This window comes from Theobroma cacao, chromosome 3 (assembly GCF_000208745.1).
Source record: "Theobroma cacao cultivar B97-61/B2 chromosome 3, Criollo_cocoa_genome_V2, whole genome shotgun sequence".
In the NCBI taxonomy this organism is placed as follows: Eukaryota; Viridiplantae; Streptophyta; class Magnoliopsida; order Malvales; family Malvaceae; genus Theobroma; species Theobroma cacao.
The window spans coordinates 27689970-27705730 of NC_030852.1; the positions used below are offsets into that span (position 1 = coordinate 27689970).

At 37.3% G+C, this 15761-nt stretch overlaps 2 protein-coding genes and 2 pseudogenes across 2 annotated transcripts; all 4 read right to left on the reverse strand.

Moving 5' to 3' along the window:
- On the reverse strand, window positions 718-2093 carry LOC108661355 (annotated as a pseudogene).
- Window positions 2856-10889, reverse strand: LOC18605400 (inactive cytochrome P450 76AD1). Its single transcript, XM_018117501.1, has 8 exons — window positions 9848-10889; window positions 6956-9419; window positions 5820-6031; window positions 5133-5444; window positions 4866-4989; window positions 4096-4205; window positions 3923-3982; window positions 2856-3206 (listed from the first exon to the last, which is right to left on the reverse strand). Exons 1-2 carry the CDS (start codon window positions 10874-10876, stop codon window positions 9117-9119), a joined length of 1332 nt encoding a protein of 443 aa, XP_017972990.1. The 5' UTR covers window positions 10877-10889; the 3' UTR covers window positions 2856-3206; window positions 3923-3982; window positions 4096-4205; window positions 4866-4989; window positions 5133-5444; window positions 5820-6031; window positions 6956-9116.
- On the reverse strand, window positions 3946-5241 carry LOC18605398 (chloride conductance regulatory protein ICln). The gene is made up of 4 exons (XM_018117105.1): window positions 5159-5241; window positions 4866-4989; window positions 4096-4205; window positions 3946-3982 (listed from the first exon to the last, which is right to left on the reverse strand). Exons 1-4 carry the CDS (start codon window positions 5239-5241, stop codon window positions 3946-3948), a joined length of 354 nt encoding a protein of 117 aa, XP_017972594.1.
- Window positions 12871-15646, reverse strand: LOC108661349 (annotated as a pseudogene).

The following is a 15761-nucleotide window of genomic DNA, read 5'->3' on the forward strand; positions in this document are numbered from 1 at the left end:
GGCTTTGGGTCTAATCTCATGATGTTGGTTTTGGAAAAAAATTATTGGGGGAGAATGAGTGCAGGTATGCTGGATTGTGTTAGGTATGGTGAGTTGAGACTTGTTGGGTTTGTAAAGAGTAGCCTGCACATATTATAGATTAAAGTACAGCTTTTGTTTTTATGTTTTGGGAGGCCGCGGAATTGAGCAAACCCCGATACTTAATGAAACCTAGGCTCATCAACAAGAAAAAGTGACATCCTCAATATAACATATTTACAAATTTGTTTAGGTACATGAACCTCAATCTCGCATTGGATCCATATCATAACCATATAATTATGTAGGACCTGTATGTCTAGCATATTTAATACACAAAAGAATAAAATCTAAAATCAGGAATGTAACAAAATACTGAAAAGATTAACCATATATATATATATATAGAGTCTGATTTTGATTTTGCACAAAATTAAAAAAAAAAACTAGTATAATCAACTCGTAAACAAAAAAAACACACATCACAAATGAGATTTACAAGTCTAATAAAAAAAATTGTATTATTTTGAAGGAAAAAGTTGTATATTCCCTCTCCTCATCACGTCAAAAAGTGAGAAAGAAAATCTCCTCCGATCATCAGTTACTGTATCTCATCACATGACAGATAGTTGAAAATAAAAGAGTATTCGTAGAGTGGATTTGAGAGTATAATTAGTATCATTAATATTATTACCCGTTTTAAAAAAAGTCTTCACAGAGTAATAACATATAGTATATATAGGGGGCTGCAGCTATTAAAATATGGAAGAATATATAATGCAAGGAATCCTGATAGGAGCTGGCAGGAGACATTGAAAAAGAAAGTGAGGGCGGACTCGAGTTTGTTATAAAAGGTTTTGGGCTCTATAGAAGGGACAAAGGTGGCAAAAGATTTAGAGTATAAAAATGTAGCGTTGGAGACAAATTCAGAAGTTTAGTTTAAAGAACTAAAGCATAATGGAGAGGTGCAGTAGTCCATTCTTAAAGACATCAGAAGAATTAACTGATTTTTGTTTTTAGAATCCAGAACTGGTAAGACAGATTCACGTATGCGAGGGGAAATTGGAATCACCAAAGTTTATCGGCTTACCAGCAGCAAAGCCTTTGCTTCGTTCATGGATAATGAGGTTTTATCATCTCCTCGTTGGTTCTGCTCCAACAACTGCTGCAGAAAATCCTTGCTTTCTTCCTTCTTCTTACCCTCTCCGTCGGCCTGCTCCACCTTTGTTCGGTGTACTCTCACTGATTCAAAAATCTCATATAACCACGACAAATTCTTCTTCGCTTTGGATTGAATTCCTTGTAAATCGAATGGGGTAAGCACTGGAAAAACATCTGAAACATTAGGTGCTCCTACCAATTCTACAAATTCCACCAATCGTTTCCTAAACTCAATCCCAAACCTGCTTCTTTCCTCTCCATTCAGTGAACCACCCCACAGCATGCTTAGCATGACATTTAGACTGGTCAGGAACATTTGTTCACCAATTTTAACGGCCGAGCAAACCTTTCCGTAAATATACTTCACCATTTGTCGAACCTCTCGTAGGCGAAGCGTGTAGCAAGCATCAAGGCTTCTGTTGCTCATAATTTCGCGAACAACAAGCTTACGCAGCTTGCGCAATTCGGGACCATTACATCTCCACGCGATGTCAAAGTCCACCATACATGCCGACTATGGCTCCTGCAGGCGCTTCACGGTTAGCGAAGATAGCATCATGGTCTTTGAGGACCTTTTTGGCAACTGAAGGTGAACTTATTACTATGCAGATCTTGCTTCCGAGCTGGAGTTTGATAATGGGGCCATAGATTTGAGAGAATTTGACAACGTATCGATGAAAATCAGGTTGGATGAAAGGAAAGTTTCCTAGTATAGGCAAGCCTGGGGGACCAGGTGGCAGGGGCGGCTTGCTCTTGGTGAATTTCTTAGCCCACCATGCATAACAGAAAGTGGCTAGTGCGGCTGCCAACATAATTGCTGCCACTCTGATGACGGTATACGCAGCGAGTCCATGGCAGTACCATGACAAGCCCTCGCAGGCAGGAACTGCAACCTTATCATATAAGTCAGGCATCATTAAGGTATCTGTCCGACAATGGAAAGCAGAAGAAATGAACTTCTATAGCTCTTTCAAGCGACTTATTAAAGCTTTAACTCATTGAGATAAATTCTCTCTTTGAGCTCTACTACATGATGAGATCATTGTGGGTAAAATTTGGGTCTTTAGATGCTAATATCAATCCAAGTTACAACCCTGATAAGATTCTAATTTTCTTTTACGACTTTTTAAGATTAAAGTATTATCAATTTATCATCATAAGAATTTTCTCAAAGATATAATACTATAGTATATGCTACATTCCCAATGGTAATTGATGATGGTTTAAAGCAAGACTTAGTCATTGATGATGATTGATGAGGCGTTGACGATTTGTTGCTCTTACTCGGCAATGCCATTATCACTTAAAAACATTTACACGCCATTGTAACCAAATTTTCCAATAGCCATAATTTGAACTGTCACCAGCGTCAAATTTGATTGACACCAACTAGAAGACAATAGCTGAGCTGGCTGCCAACGACGGTCGACAATTTACTGAAGAGAAAATATGTAAATCAAAACCAGCATTCTGCAGCTAACATCTTTCCATTTAAGTTGCACTAAAGAAGAGAGGTGGACGACCCTGTCGCCAACAGCATGTTGCCAAACTCCACCACGATACATAAATAATGGATCATAATCCGTGCTTCTGGCGCGTTTAATCATTTTGCGCTGAAAGATATGTCCCGCTGATCAAAGTGTTCCCAACCAGCAGTCTCTATCAACCTCACAGAATGAAAGATAATGGACAGATTTCCCATATTAATCTTTGCTTAGAACTTTTACAGGCACTGTGTGATACACAAATGACAATGAAGAACAGGAACAAAATAATTTTAAAATACAAGTTTCTGAAAAAGAAAACATTGCCAATTTGTTCGAGTGATTAAGTATACACAATAAAGTTTGGGCATGGGGCAAAATCAGTTAAAAGCAACACGTGCATTCAGTTCACTCTTACCATATGTTGAATTTCCTGCAAGGCAACAGTCACATGGTAGCTCACTGATGATGATGACTACTACCAGTATCACTAACTTGTTCCATCTCTTCTGAATCCTGAAAGCACTGGTCGTTTATTTGAAGCTGCAAGTTTTTGTGGAAATGAGATAAAAGAGGAGCTTAAGAAGCAAAGCAAGAAGGATATCTAGAAAAGTATGCAAGAAAATTATGAAAGTATAACAATAGCAACATATGTAAGAAATTCCTATTAGAGAAGTTTCATCTAATCAGAGCCCTAAAATATGTTGTCTGGCATGCTTCCTTTTATGCTTTACTTAGGAGGAGAAGAAGGAAATAATTGGGCTTTTAGTGCTGTTCAGTTGGTAGCTGAAGCTGGAGGTATAGGATAGACAGTGTTGATACATTCTGAAATGTCTCCCCATAGTTTCCTTTATGTGCTTGCATGTTCTATACATATCTTATAACATAACGTATCTCCAGAAGGTGATGATTTAGAATGGCATTTCCCCTAGAATCCAACAAACTCAATTGGTCATCCAAATGGTGATCATGATCTAGGTCGCACAGTGCTAGAGGTACACCAGCAGATGTTCATTCTACTAGGTGCTGGGAGATCGTGTACAGTTCATTCCTATTTGGAAATAAATTAATTTTGTTGGTGTTATCTATTATTTCCTTGTGACCCAACACCAGCACTTTGATCATTGAAACTTGTCTAACCAAATTTGTATTTTGTGTATATGTTATCAGTTACTCTTATTTTGTTTAATTTTCTTTCAGAGTAGGTTTGCTTTGAAAATCGTTACAACTCCACAAGAAAACTGGGAAGTGGAACTCACCTTCAATAGGCTCCGGATTTAGCTCAACACACTAACAGAATATCTGAAACAGAGTATCCACTATCACAGAATAAATAAAAATAAAAGTCAGCATTCACAACCACTACAGATACAAACAGCAGAAAAAAATCTAAGCATTAGAGGAGGAAAATACTGAAATATTTGCACATTACCTAGCATCTGAAGGAATAAGCCTCATCTCTGTGAACTTGGATAAACCTAAAACCTCATTAAATTCTGAATCTGAGTCCCCAGACTCATCTTCATCAGCTTCAGTTTCAATCTTCAGGGAAAAAAAATGTTAATCAAGAGAGAGAGAGAGAGAGCTTCCAATAAATTTAAAAAAATGTACTACAAGCACTTATTGGGAAGCAAAAGCGTTGCATATCTTCAAACCAAATTTACAGAGGAATGAAAATATTGTTATAATAGATTTTAAATTTACAAATGTTAAACTTTATTCATAATAAAAAAGTGGTCATCCTAAATCACATTATTGTTTAGAGCTTTTCCATTCATTCCTGAATTATTTGTTTTGTTCCGTCCCACATTAAATTCAACACATTTAACTATCATGTTAGTTTAAACTAAGAAAGAACTAGCAAGGTTTGGCACCACTCCCTTGACCATTTAATTGGCTAAGTTGCACATATCTACCAATCCATAAAAATGCATAACAAAGATTTCCTTTTCCTCAGGTTGCTTCTCGCTAATCAACGAAAGTTAAACTAGCATCCTAGCAGACAATCAGCTATAAAGAAACAAAATGATATCGAATAAAAAAAGACTGCAAACTACAAATTTAATTTACAGTTTTTATCAACTGAAAGCAAAGCGTGAGTTAGTAACTAATCATTACAAGACCTGAGCAAAAACTTCATAAGAACAATGGAAGTGTGTTTTCTAAGCAAACAAAGGAGAAATAAGAAAAGCATTGGAAAACCTGAGTGTAAATACAGGGAGAAGGGCAGGCCTCTGGATCCCCTGAAACGGTTGCAGCAACAGAGACATGAAACCAATGGCATAGCCATTTTGCACTGTCCACATCACTCAGCCAAACCACTTGCCTGTAATGACCCAAAAAAAAAAAAAGAACCAGAAATCCTCAGTTTTAAATGCAATTAAAATGATCCTGATTATATCCAACGATTCAAGTAATTGTAGAGAGTTGTGATATAGAGAGTGCAAGGGGATTCCAGGGCATGATTACCAAGTGTGATGGGGATGTGAACAAACTCCTCACCATTATCTGAATCGAGAACAGGCTCTCTGCCACCGTTGCCGGCTCTTGCCATGAACTGCCTAAGCCCTAACACCATTCTTTCTGCTTGGGTCTGGGTTTTTCTAGGGTTTTCTCTTTAGAGGGTGTGGGTTTATTGCTGCATCTAAATAGACAAGTAGAGGAAGACGAGACTCTTCTACAATGTTTTGGTCTCCAATCACTCTATCCAGTTCCTCAACTCTTCCCATATTATCCGGATGTACTAGTAACCTGTCATTGTCCACTTTACGGTAATGGACACTGTATTTGTATCAAAACAATTGTATCTTAGATATCATAAATGTTTAAAAATATTTAACATGGCACTGCAGAATGCAAATTAATTTTACATTTAACAAAAAAAGATGAAAATTAATTATAATTAATTCAGAACTGAAAAGAGGATACAATTAATTAGTATTAAGAACAATTTAAAAGTATTTTTTTTTTTAAAGATACTACAAATCTAATAACATCTACTAGCTAATTTCATAATTAGTAGAGTAATGTTATTCTTTGTTGGCTCAACAAGTATACCATACACAGAGGACAAAACTAAGATAATAAAATACAACTGATAAAAGAAGAAGCAATGGTCCACTAGCTAACCGTAAAATTTTAGCCTTAGATACATACCAGCAGCTTAGCCTTAAAACTTCGTTATTGGATAATGAGGGTTTATAGCTTCTTTGTTGGTTCAGCACCAACAACTGCAGCAAATCCTTGCTTTCTTCCTTTCTCTTGCCCTCTCCAACATCAGGTTGATCAACCTTTCTTTGAGTGTGCTATCACTGATTAAAAAATCTCATCAAACCATGTCAAAGCCTTCTTCATTCTGGATTGATATCCTAGCAAATCGAAGCGAGTAAGGAAAGGAAAAAGATCAGAAATGTTAGGAACTCCTAACAATTCAACAAACTCTACCACAAATTGCCTGAACTCATTCCAAGCCTGCTTCTCTCCTCTCCATGCATTGAACCACCCCATACCATACTGAATATTATATTTAGAATGGTAAGGACCATTGGTCACCAATGCTCATGCAATAGGGCCCTTACTGAAAAGAAGGAAACATCCTTTTTTCTATATTTGATTATCCTGACTTGATTAATATATATATAATATATATAGTATACTATAATATATATATATATATATATATAATTAACACAATGCTAAAATTTTATTAATCAAAATAAAGTATTATATGTTAAAAAAAATTATAAAGTTTATTTCCAAATGACCATTCTCAATACCATTCTTAAAAAATCCACTAAAAATTCTTAGAATTGAATTCTGCAGGCCTTACTCCCAATACTTTTACAGCCCAAATTTCTGCTAGCAGACTATTTGTTCAGCCTATGTTAATCATGGAACCAAAAATCCATGGTTGCCTTCCAATCTCTAACAAGTCCACCTGCATTTGTAATTATTGTCTGGTTCTTAATGGCTGCAGCAGTATTTCATTTATAAACATGAAACAGCGGCTTTTCTCACAAATCTATCCAGGAGTTTGAATTATTGCACTAATATATTCTTCCTAAAGGCTATTGATACATCTCTTCTTGCTCTAACAAAATATGAAAAAGGCCAGAAATATCAGTATTTCAACTGTAAAAGAACTGAGGATTGCATGCTTTCCAAATGTATTAGGTAGCCATAGAGAAGAAAGAATTATAACTAATGTCATTAGAGTAAAACAACTTACTCATCGTATTAAAATAAATTCAAAAATTAAAAGATACCGAGAAGAAACCATGCACATTACGAACCTGAGCACGTTGCTGCCATACCTCCTTAGACACCCAACATCTGCTATGAATATGATCAAGGTCTTCAACTTGAGCCCCACATCGAGGACAACTTGGAGTGTAGTTAGCTTTCTCTGAAATCGAACCACATTTGCCAAAACATTATCCTGCAAATAAAGCCAAAGAAAAAACATGCGTCTTTCATGACGCTTAAAACGCCACAACCATTTCCAATCCTCCCTCTCTTCAACATCCCCTATACCACCAGCAATTATTTATAAGTGGAACCTGCTGAGAACGGCCATTCCTTTCGCCTTGACCCTTGTGATAGTAAAGCACTTACCCAGTTTTGTTTTTTGAAAAGCATAATGTATTCCATTAAAAGAAGGTTAAGATACAAGTTTCATTAAAGTGTATCCCAACTACGGTCAAACCTCTAAGTAGGTTACTCATTCCTACCAGAATAAACATACAAAAAATCCAAAAGGACAAGCAAATAGCTAATCACCCCTTCAGCCAAGGCCAACATCACACCTTGGGCGGTGCTTGTCATCCAATTAGGTGAATCATCAAATACCTGGTGGGCATAAACAGACCTTGGCAACAGCCATCAGAAAATTAACCCACCACAACAAGCTCAAGACTGAAATCACCAAAGCTCTCCGCTGGAAGCACAAAACAGAGGCTGAAAAAATTCCGCATCATAGTTAACAGCAGCCTTGTCACCACCTCGACTCCCATTCAAGCAGTAGACAACCAAGCCACACTAAATTCCAATAAGTCAAAAACCACTGAAAATGTTGACCAATAGCAACAAGAGAAAGATAAGACCAGAAGTTCCAAAACCAGGTTATACCCTGTTGCCACGAAGCACAAGTCAACCCAAACAGACACCAAGGAAGAATGAGGAAGCCATACCGGAGGAAAAAGAGCTTCTGCCGAGGCCATTTGAACCAACACCATTTACGAAGAGAAAAACCAGTCATGTGATAGATAAAAACAGGGTGAGCCTGAGCTCCCCACCATATGCCCCTTACGAAGGCCAGGGGTATACCGTTGCAAAATAATCACAGAATACAAGTATCTCTATACTATACAAAAGACCATCCCCTATACACCCTTTACAGCCTAAAAAACACTCCCAAAACAGCAAACGGATCCACACTTTGTAATAAGGAGGAAAACACAGCAGACCAAACATAGATCAACAAAAACAAAAACCTAGACTCCAGCCTAGAGCATGCTTGATTCAACGATCACAGTTCATTGAAAACTTTTCATACCTAGGCAGCCATAGTTATCCTTGAATAAACTCATCAGTCAAGGTTCCTCTCTGTTCAGAAATTCTATTTAGATCATCCTCCCACACATTAATCAATTCAACTTTCCTACCGAGACCTGATTTGGCAAGACTGTCAGCTTGATGGTTTGCCTCCCTCCTGACATGTTTAATTTCCCACTTTGTCACTCTTTTCTTTAACATCTCAACATGAGGTATCCGCTTTCTCATCCTCGATGAGGCTAGGTTAGGTTCCTGTACCCATTTAACAGCATTTGACGAGTCGCTTTCGACCACCAATGAATGGGAACAGCTCCAATTCGATGCTGAGAACAGCAGAAATGCCTGTCTTACTTCAACAATAACTGTAATGTAGCAGCAGAAAACAAAATAATACTTCTATCCGTTTTGGATGCACCTTTTAAGCGTCAAGCTTGCATGCCGAGGCCCAGTAGTAGATAAAGCACGGGGAATTTAAGTCATTATTCATTACTCAAAGATGCCAAGTGGCAGGGTGCTTGCCTTCTTTTAAGGAACAAAGGCAAGACCCTTTACATGCACGCTCGTATAAGACACATGTTACTGGTACTGCTCCGAATTACAAAGTCGTGCAGCAGGAATGGCAGCAAGTGGTTCCATTTTCTTCAAAAGTATTCCAAATTTCTCCTGTGTATCAAGCTTTGTTCCCTCCGGTAATTTCCATTCAAAAGAATGCACCAGGGCAGCTAAGACGTGTGCTATCATTCTTTCCGCCATAGGAATTCCAGCACAAATTCTCCTCCCTGACCCAAATGGAAAAAAGTGGAAATTGTTTCCTAGATAGTTACCTTTCTCAGTGTCTTTCAAGAATCTTTCAGGTTCAAATTGAAGTGGACCTTCCCAAATCTCAGGGTCTCTTTGTATCTAACATGCATTAATTAAAATTCTAGAATCTTTGGGAATGGTATAACCAGCCACAGTGCAAGTCATGCTGGGCTTGCGAGGCAATAGTAACGGAGTAGGTGGATACATTCGAAGTGTTTCCTTTACAACTGCTTCCAAATAGAGCAGTCGAGGAAGATGAGACTCTTCCACAATGTTTTGGTTTCCAACTACTGCCTCCAATTCCTCAAGGACTCCACTCATTTTATTTGGATGTCGCAGTAACACTGTCATTGCCCACTCTACAGTGGTAGATGTTGTATCTGTAGCACCTACAATCAAATCCTGCTCACAAATTGAGGGATAGAGAATTTTGTAAATTTTCAAAACCATTTAGGATGTAATTTCAAAGATTAAATCAACTCTCCACGCAACAAATGCATACCAAAAGGAAGATATGATTAACATCAAGAAAAATTCAAAAGTCTGTAAATCAAGTGACATCCTCAATACTACATATTTACAAATTTAACCTGCATGGACCTAATCCTGCATTGGATCCTTAGCATAATCATATAATTGTCTAAGACCTGTATGTCTAGCGTATTTAATTCACAAAAGAACAAAATTGAAAATCAGAAACGTAACCACACAAAACATACACCACAAAACGAGGGTAGATTTAATTAATTTTTGTTTTATAATCCAAACCTATGTAGAAGAGATTATCCTAGAGAGGGGGAAAATGGAATATCAAAAGTTCATTTACATACCAGCATTACAGCCTTTACTTCGTTCATGGATAATGAGGTTTCATCATCTCCTCGTTGATTCAGCTCCAACAACTGCTGCAGAAAATCCTTGCTTTCTTCCTTTTTCTTTCCCTCTCCATCGGCCTGTTCAACCTTTGTTCTGTGTACTATCACTGATTCAAAAAACTCATAAAACCACGATAAATTCTTCTTTGTTTTGGATTGAATTCCTTGTAAATCGAATGGCGTAAGAACAGGGAAAAGATCTGAAACATTAGGTGCTCCAAACAATTCTACAAATTCTACCAATCGTCTCCTAAACTCAATCCCAAGCGTGCTTCTTTCCTCTCCATTCAAGGAATCACCCCACAGCATGCTTACCATAACATTTAGACTGGTTAGGAACATTTGTTCACCGATGTTAACGGGTGAGCCAACCTTTCCGTAAATATCCTTCACCATTCGTCGAATCTCTCGTCGACGAAGCGTGTAGCAAGCATCAAGGCTTCTTTTGCTCATAATTCCACGAACAACAAGCTTACGCAGCTTGTGCAATTCAGGCCCATTAGGTCTCCACGCGATGTCAAGTCCACCATACATGCCGACTATGGCTCCTGCAGGCGTGTCATGGTTAGCGAAGATAGCATCATGGTCTTTGAGGACCTCTTTTGCAACTGAAGGTGAACTTATTACTATGCAGATCTTGCTTCCGAGCTGGAGTTTGATAATGGGGCCATAGATTTGAGAGAGTTTGACAACGTATTGATAAAAATCAGGTTGGATGAAAGGAAGGTTTCCTAGTATTGGCATGCCTGGTGGACCAGGTGGCAGGGGCGGCGTGCTTTTGGTGAATTTGTTAGCCCACCATGCATAACAGAAAGTGGCTAGTGCGGCTGCCAAAACAATTGCTGCCGCTCTGATGATGTTATACGTAGCGAGTCCCTCGCAGGCAAGAACTGCGACCTCATCATAGAAGTCCGGCATCATTAAGGTATATGTCCGAAGATAGAAAGCAGAAGAAATGGACTTATGTATAGCTCTACTGAACATGTTTTTCCCCAGGCTTTGCAAGGAAACTGTTATTCAATCTAGAAGAAAAGTCAGATTATAACTTTCTTACATGTCTCTTTCACATTGTGGACATCTTTTCCTCAAAAACATCATTGCAACAGTGTGCTGATTGTAGATTATTGACTTGTTTCTTCAAACCTTCATCGAAACAACTAAAGCTTTAATTACATGAGATAACTTTTCTCTTTCTGAGCCCTACTACGTGACGAGATACTTATAGGTAACACATATTTGGGTCTTTTAGATGCTAATCTGAATCCAAGTTACAACCCTGATGAGATTTTAATCGTCTTCTACGACTTCTGAGATTAAGGTACATTCTGCAACACATGATACTAATGGCAATCGATGATAGTAACGCAAGAGTCGTTGATGATGATTGACGAGACATTCACTCATGAAAAAAATATTTACACGTCATCATAACCAAAATTTCCAATAGCCAGAATCACATTTTTCAACAAGTTTATCTTTTATGGTCACTTACAAGTCAAGTACAGGCAAATCTTTCTTACACTCAATCATGCATAACGTGCAGGAAGAGATAAGAGCGATTGACCCTTATTTTTCATCATCAATGATGTCACCTGAAGTGCAATTAAAATTGTTTGACACCATCGCATACAGTGTGCTATATGCATACACCGATATTGTATAAAAAAAAGCAAAAACAATTATTAAAAATGAAATGTTATTTACGTAAAATAATTAAAATAAATAAATATTATTTTAAACAAAACAACTAAGAGAAGTGAAAAATTACTTCATACAGATAATAATTAAAATAATTTAAAATAAGTAATAAAGTTCACGAATTATTTTTATTTTGAAATGTTCTAAAAAATTTAACTTGTTAGTTTAAATATAAAAATAATTAAAAGGTTTCTTTTTTAATATTTTTTTAAAATACAAATATTTTTTTAAAATACAAATATTTTTTATTTTACTTTTTTATCGTTTACCTATTCACGTACACTTTATTTTTTTTACCTATTCACATATAATTTTTTCTCTTACTTATTTTCATATAGCTTGTTCTATATATTTTTTTCATTTACCTTTTACTCAATAATAAATCTTATTATATTATTAATAATTATAAAATCTATTATTTCAATAATCACATAATGAGTTTTTAATCATTATTCAACATTAAAGCTCAATAATAAACGGTCACTTAATATTAAAGTCCTTAATGATATTATTCATTATGTGTATTAAAACTTATTCATGAATAACTACCGTTTTTTACATTATATATATAGTCTTTATAATTCATTTGGGACTTCTATCCAAAACTTAAACATTCTCGTTCAGAGCTTTTCTCTCTAAATTCTTTTTCTAGCACTCTTCTATTCAATGTTTCTCAGTTTTACTCAATCACTCGCTAATTTTCAACCTATTCTCAATCGTTAATGTATTTTTCATTTTTTCTCTTTCACTTATCACAATATTCAGTACTCCAAAAACTATTTCAATATTTTTCTTGACTGTTTTCGATAATTTTTTTATTCGTTTGCAACTTTCCTCTTTTTATCACAACCACCCTATAGTCTATCACTTATTTCAACAGCTATTAAGTACATTGTCTTTAAAATAAAAATAAACACAAAAAATCTCAACAAAACATGTCACATATGGTACAAACAAAAGCAATGGACATAAGGCAGAAACTAACTCAGCAGAAAGATATGAGACTTAGGCTAAAAAAACTAATACAGCAGCTGATATTTAAGTCTACCAGCAGACTCATCCACAGACTTCAACAATAACTGTAATCTAGCAACAGAGAACAAAGTTTGGTACTTCTGTCCTTCTCGTATGCACCTTTTAGGCGTCATGCTTGCATGCGGAGTAATAGATAAAACATGGGGAATTTAAGTCATTATTTATTACTTAAAGATGCCATGTGGTAGGGGCGCTTGCCATCTTTTATGGAAAAAAACGCAAGACAAAGGGTCTTACATACACGTTCATATAAGACACATATGTTACTGGTACTGCTCCGAATTCGAAAGTCGTGCAGCCGGTACAGCAACAAGAGGTTCCACTTTCTTCAAAGTTATTCCAAAATTTTCCTGTATATCAAGCTTAGTTCCTTCCGGTAATTTCCATTTGAAAGAATGCACCAGGGCAGCTAAGACGTGTGGTATCATTCTTTCCGCCATAGGAATCCCTACACAAATTCTCCTCCCTGACCCAAATGGAGAAAAGTGGAAATCGTTTCCTAGATAATAACCTTTCTCAGTGTCTTTCAAGAATCTGTCAGGTTCAAATTGAAGTGGATCTTCCCAAAACTCAGGGTCTCTTTGTATCGAACGTGCATTAATTAGAATTCTGGAATCTTTGGGAATGGTGTATCCAGCCATAGTACAGGTCATGCTGGGTTTGCGAGGCAATAGCAACGGAGCAGGGGTATGCATTCTAAGTGTCTCCTTTACGACTGCTTCCAAATAGAGCAGTCGAGAAAGATGAGACTCTTCCACAATGTTTTCGTTTCCAACCACTGTCTTCAATTCCTCAAGGACTCTTCTCATTTTATCTGGATGCCGCAGTAATTCTGTCATTGCCCACTCTATTGTAGTAGATGTTGTATCCGAAGCACCGAGAATCACATCCTGCCCCCAAATTAAAGGATGGAGAATTTTGTAAAATTTCAAACCATTTAAGATGTAATATCAAATATCAAAACTAACTCTCTACTCCAACAAAAGCATCAAACCAAAAGGAAAATTTGATTAATATCAAGAACAATTCAAAAGTCTACAGATCAAGTGACATCCTCAATACTACATATTTACAAATTTGTTAACGTACATGCAACTCAATCTTGCATTGGATCCATATCATAAACCTGTATGTCTAGCATATTTAATACACAAAAGAACAATGAAAATCAGAAACGTAACCAAACAAAACATACACCACGAAACGAGAGGAAAAGTGTGGTGGTTTGTTCACTCTCCTTATCACCCTAAAAGAGAAAAAAAAATCCCCTTCGGACATCGGTTACCATATCTCATCAGATGATAGATAGTTGAAAACAATAAAGTATTCATAGAATGGGATTTGGGAGTATAATTAGAGTATCATTAATATAATCAATCGTTTTAAAAAAGAAAAGTCTTCACGGAGTAAATAATGAGAGTGTACCTATAAAAAAAATGTATGGGGGAATACATAATGCAAGGAATACTGCCAAGGAACTAGCAGGAGGCATTGAAAAGAAAGTGAGAGCAGACTCGAGTTTGTTATCAGAAGTTTTGGCCTATAAAGAAGGATTGAAGTTGGTAAAAGATTTAGAATTTAAAAATGTAACGTTAAAGACAGATTCAGAAGTTTTTTAAAAGGAATTAAGGCATAATGGAGAGGGAGCTCGTTGGGAGGTGTAGCCCTTTCTTGAAGACATCCAAAGCTCAGTTGTGTCAATAAAAAGGCTAATTTGACGGCTGATTGGGGTGCAACCCAATCAAGAAAGAAAGGGGGTGAGCATTGCAAATTGAGTTTTATTACAGCCATCCTCTCTAGTCTTCATCATCAGTCGAGATGGTCTAACAGCTCCCCCTTGATTTTGTTTCATTTTGCCTTTAGGAGTTGAGTTGCAATATCCTGCTCTCTATGTATGAATATTTTTTGTTACCCCTTCTAAGAAAACGAAAAAAGAAAGAAAGGAGGGCAGATTTAATTGATTTTTGTTTTATAATCCAAACCTTGGTAGAGGAAATTATCGTAGAGAGGGGGAAAATGGAATATCAAAAGTTCATTGACATACCAGCAGTAAAGCCTTCACTTCGTTCATGGATAGTGAGGTCTTACCACCTCCACGTTGGTTCAGTTCCAACAACAGCTGCAGAAAATCCTTGCTTTCTTCCTTTTTCTTTCCCTCTCCATCGGCCTGTTCAACCTTTGTACGGTGTACTATCACAGATTCAAAAACCTCATAAAACCACAACAAATTCTTCTTCGCCTTGGATTGAAAACCTTGTGAATCAAATGCGGTAAGCACAGGAAAAACATCTGAAACATTAGGTGCTCCTACCAATTCTACAAATTCCACCGATCGTCTCCCAAACTCAATCCCAAGCCTGCTTCTATCCTCTCCATTCAATGAATCACCCCACAGCATGCTTATCACAACATTTAGAGTGGTTAGGAACATTTGTTCACCGATGTTAACGGGTGAGCCGACCTTTCCGTAAATATCCTTCACCATTTGTCGAATCTCTCGTCGACGAAGCGTGTAGCAAGCATCAAGGCTTCTTTTGCTCATAATTTCACGGACAACAAGCTTACGCAGCTTGTGCAATTCGGGACCATTAGGTCTCCACACCATACATGCCGACTACTGCAGGTGCTTCGCGGTTAGCGAAGATAGCATCATGGTCTTTGAGGACCTCTTCGGCAACTGAAGGTGAACTTATTACCACGCAGATCTTGCTTCCGAGCTGGAGTTTGATAATGGGGCCATAGATTTGAGAGAGTTTGACAACGTATTGATAAAAATCAGGTTGGATGAAGGGAAGGTTTCCTAGTATAGGCAAGCCCGATGGAAGAGGTGGCAGGGGCGGATTGCTTTTGGTGAATTTGTTAGCCCACCGTGCATAACAGAAAGTGGCCAGTGCGCCTGCCAAAATAATTTCTGCCGCTCTGATGATGTTATACGCAGCGAGTCCACGGCAGCACCATGACCAACCCTCGCAGGCAAGAACTGCAACCATATCATAGAAGCCCGACATCATTAAGTTGTATGTCCGATAGTAGAAAGCCGACGAAATGGACTTATGTAGCTCTTGCGAACATGTTTTTCTCCAGTCTTAGCAAGTAAAACGTAATCCAATCTAGAAGAAAAGTGAGATTCAACTAA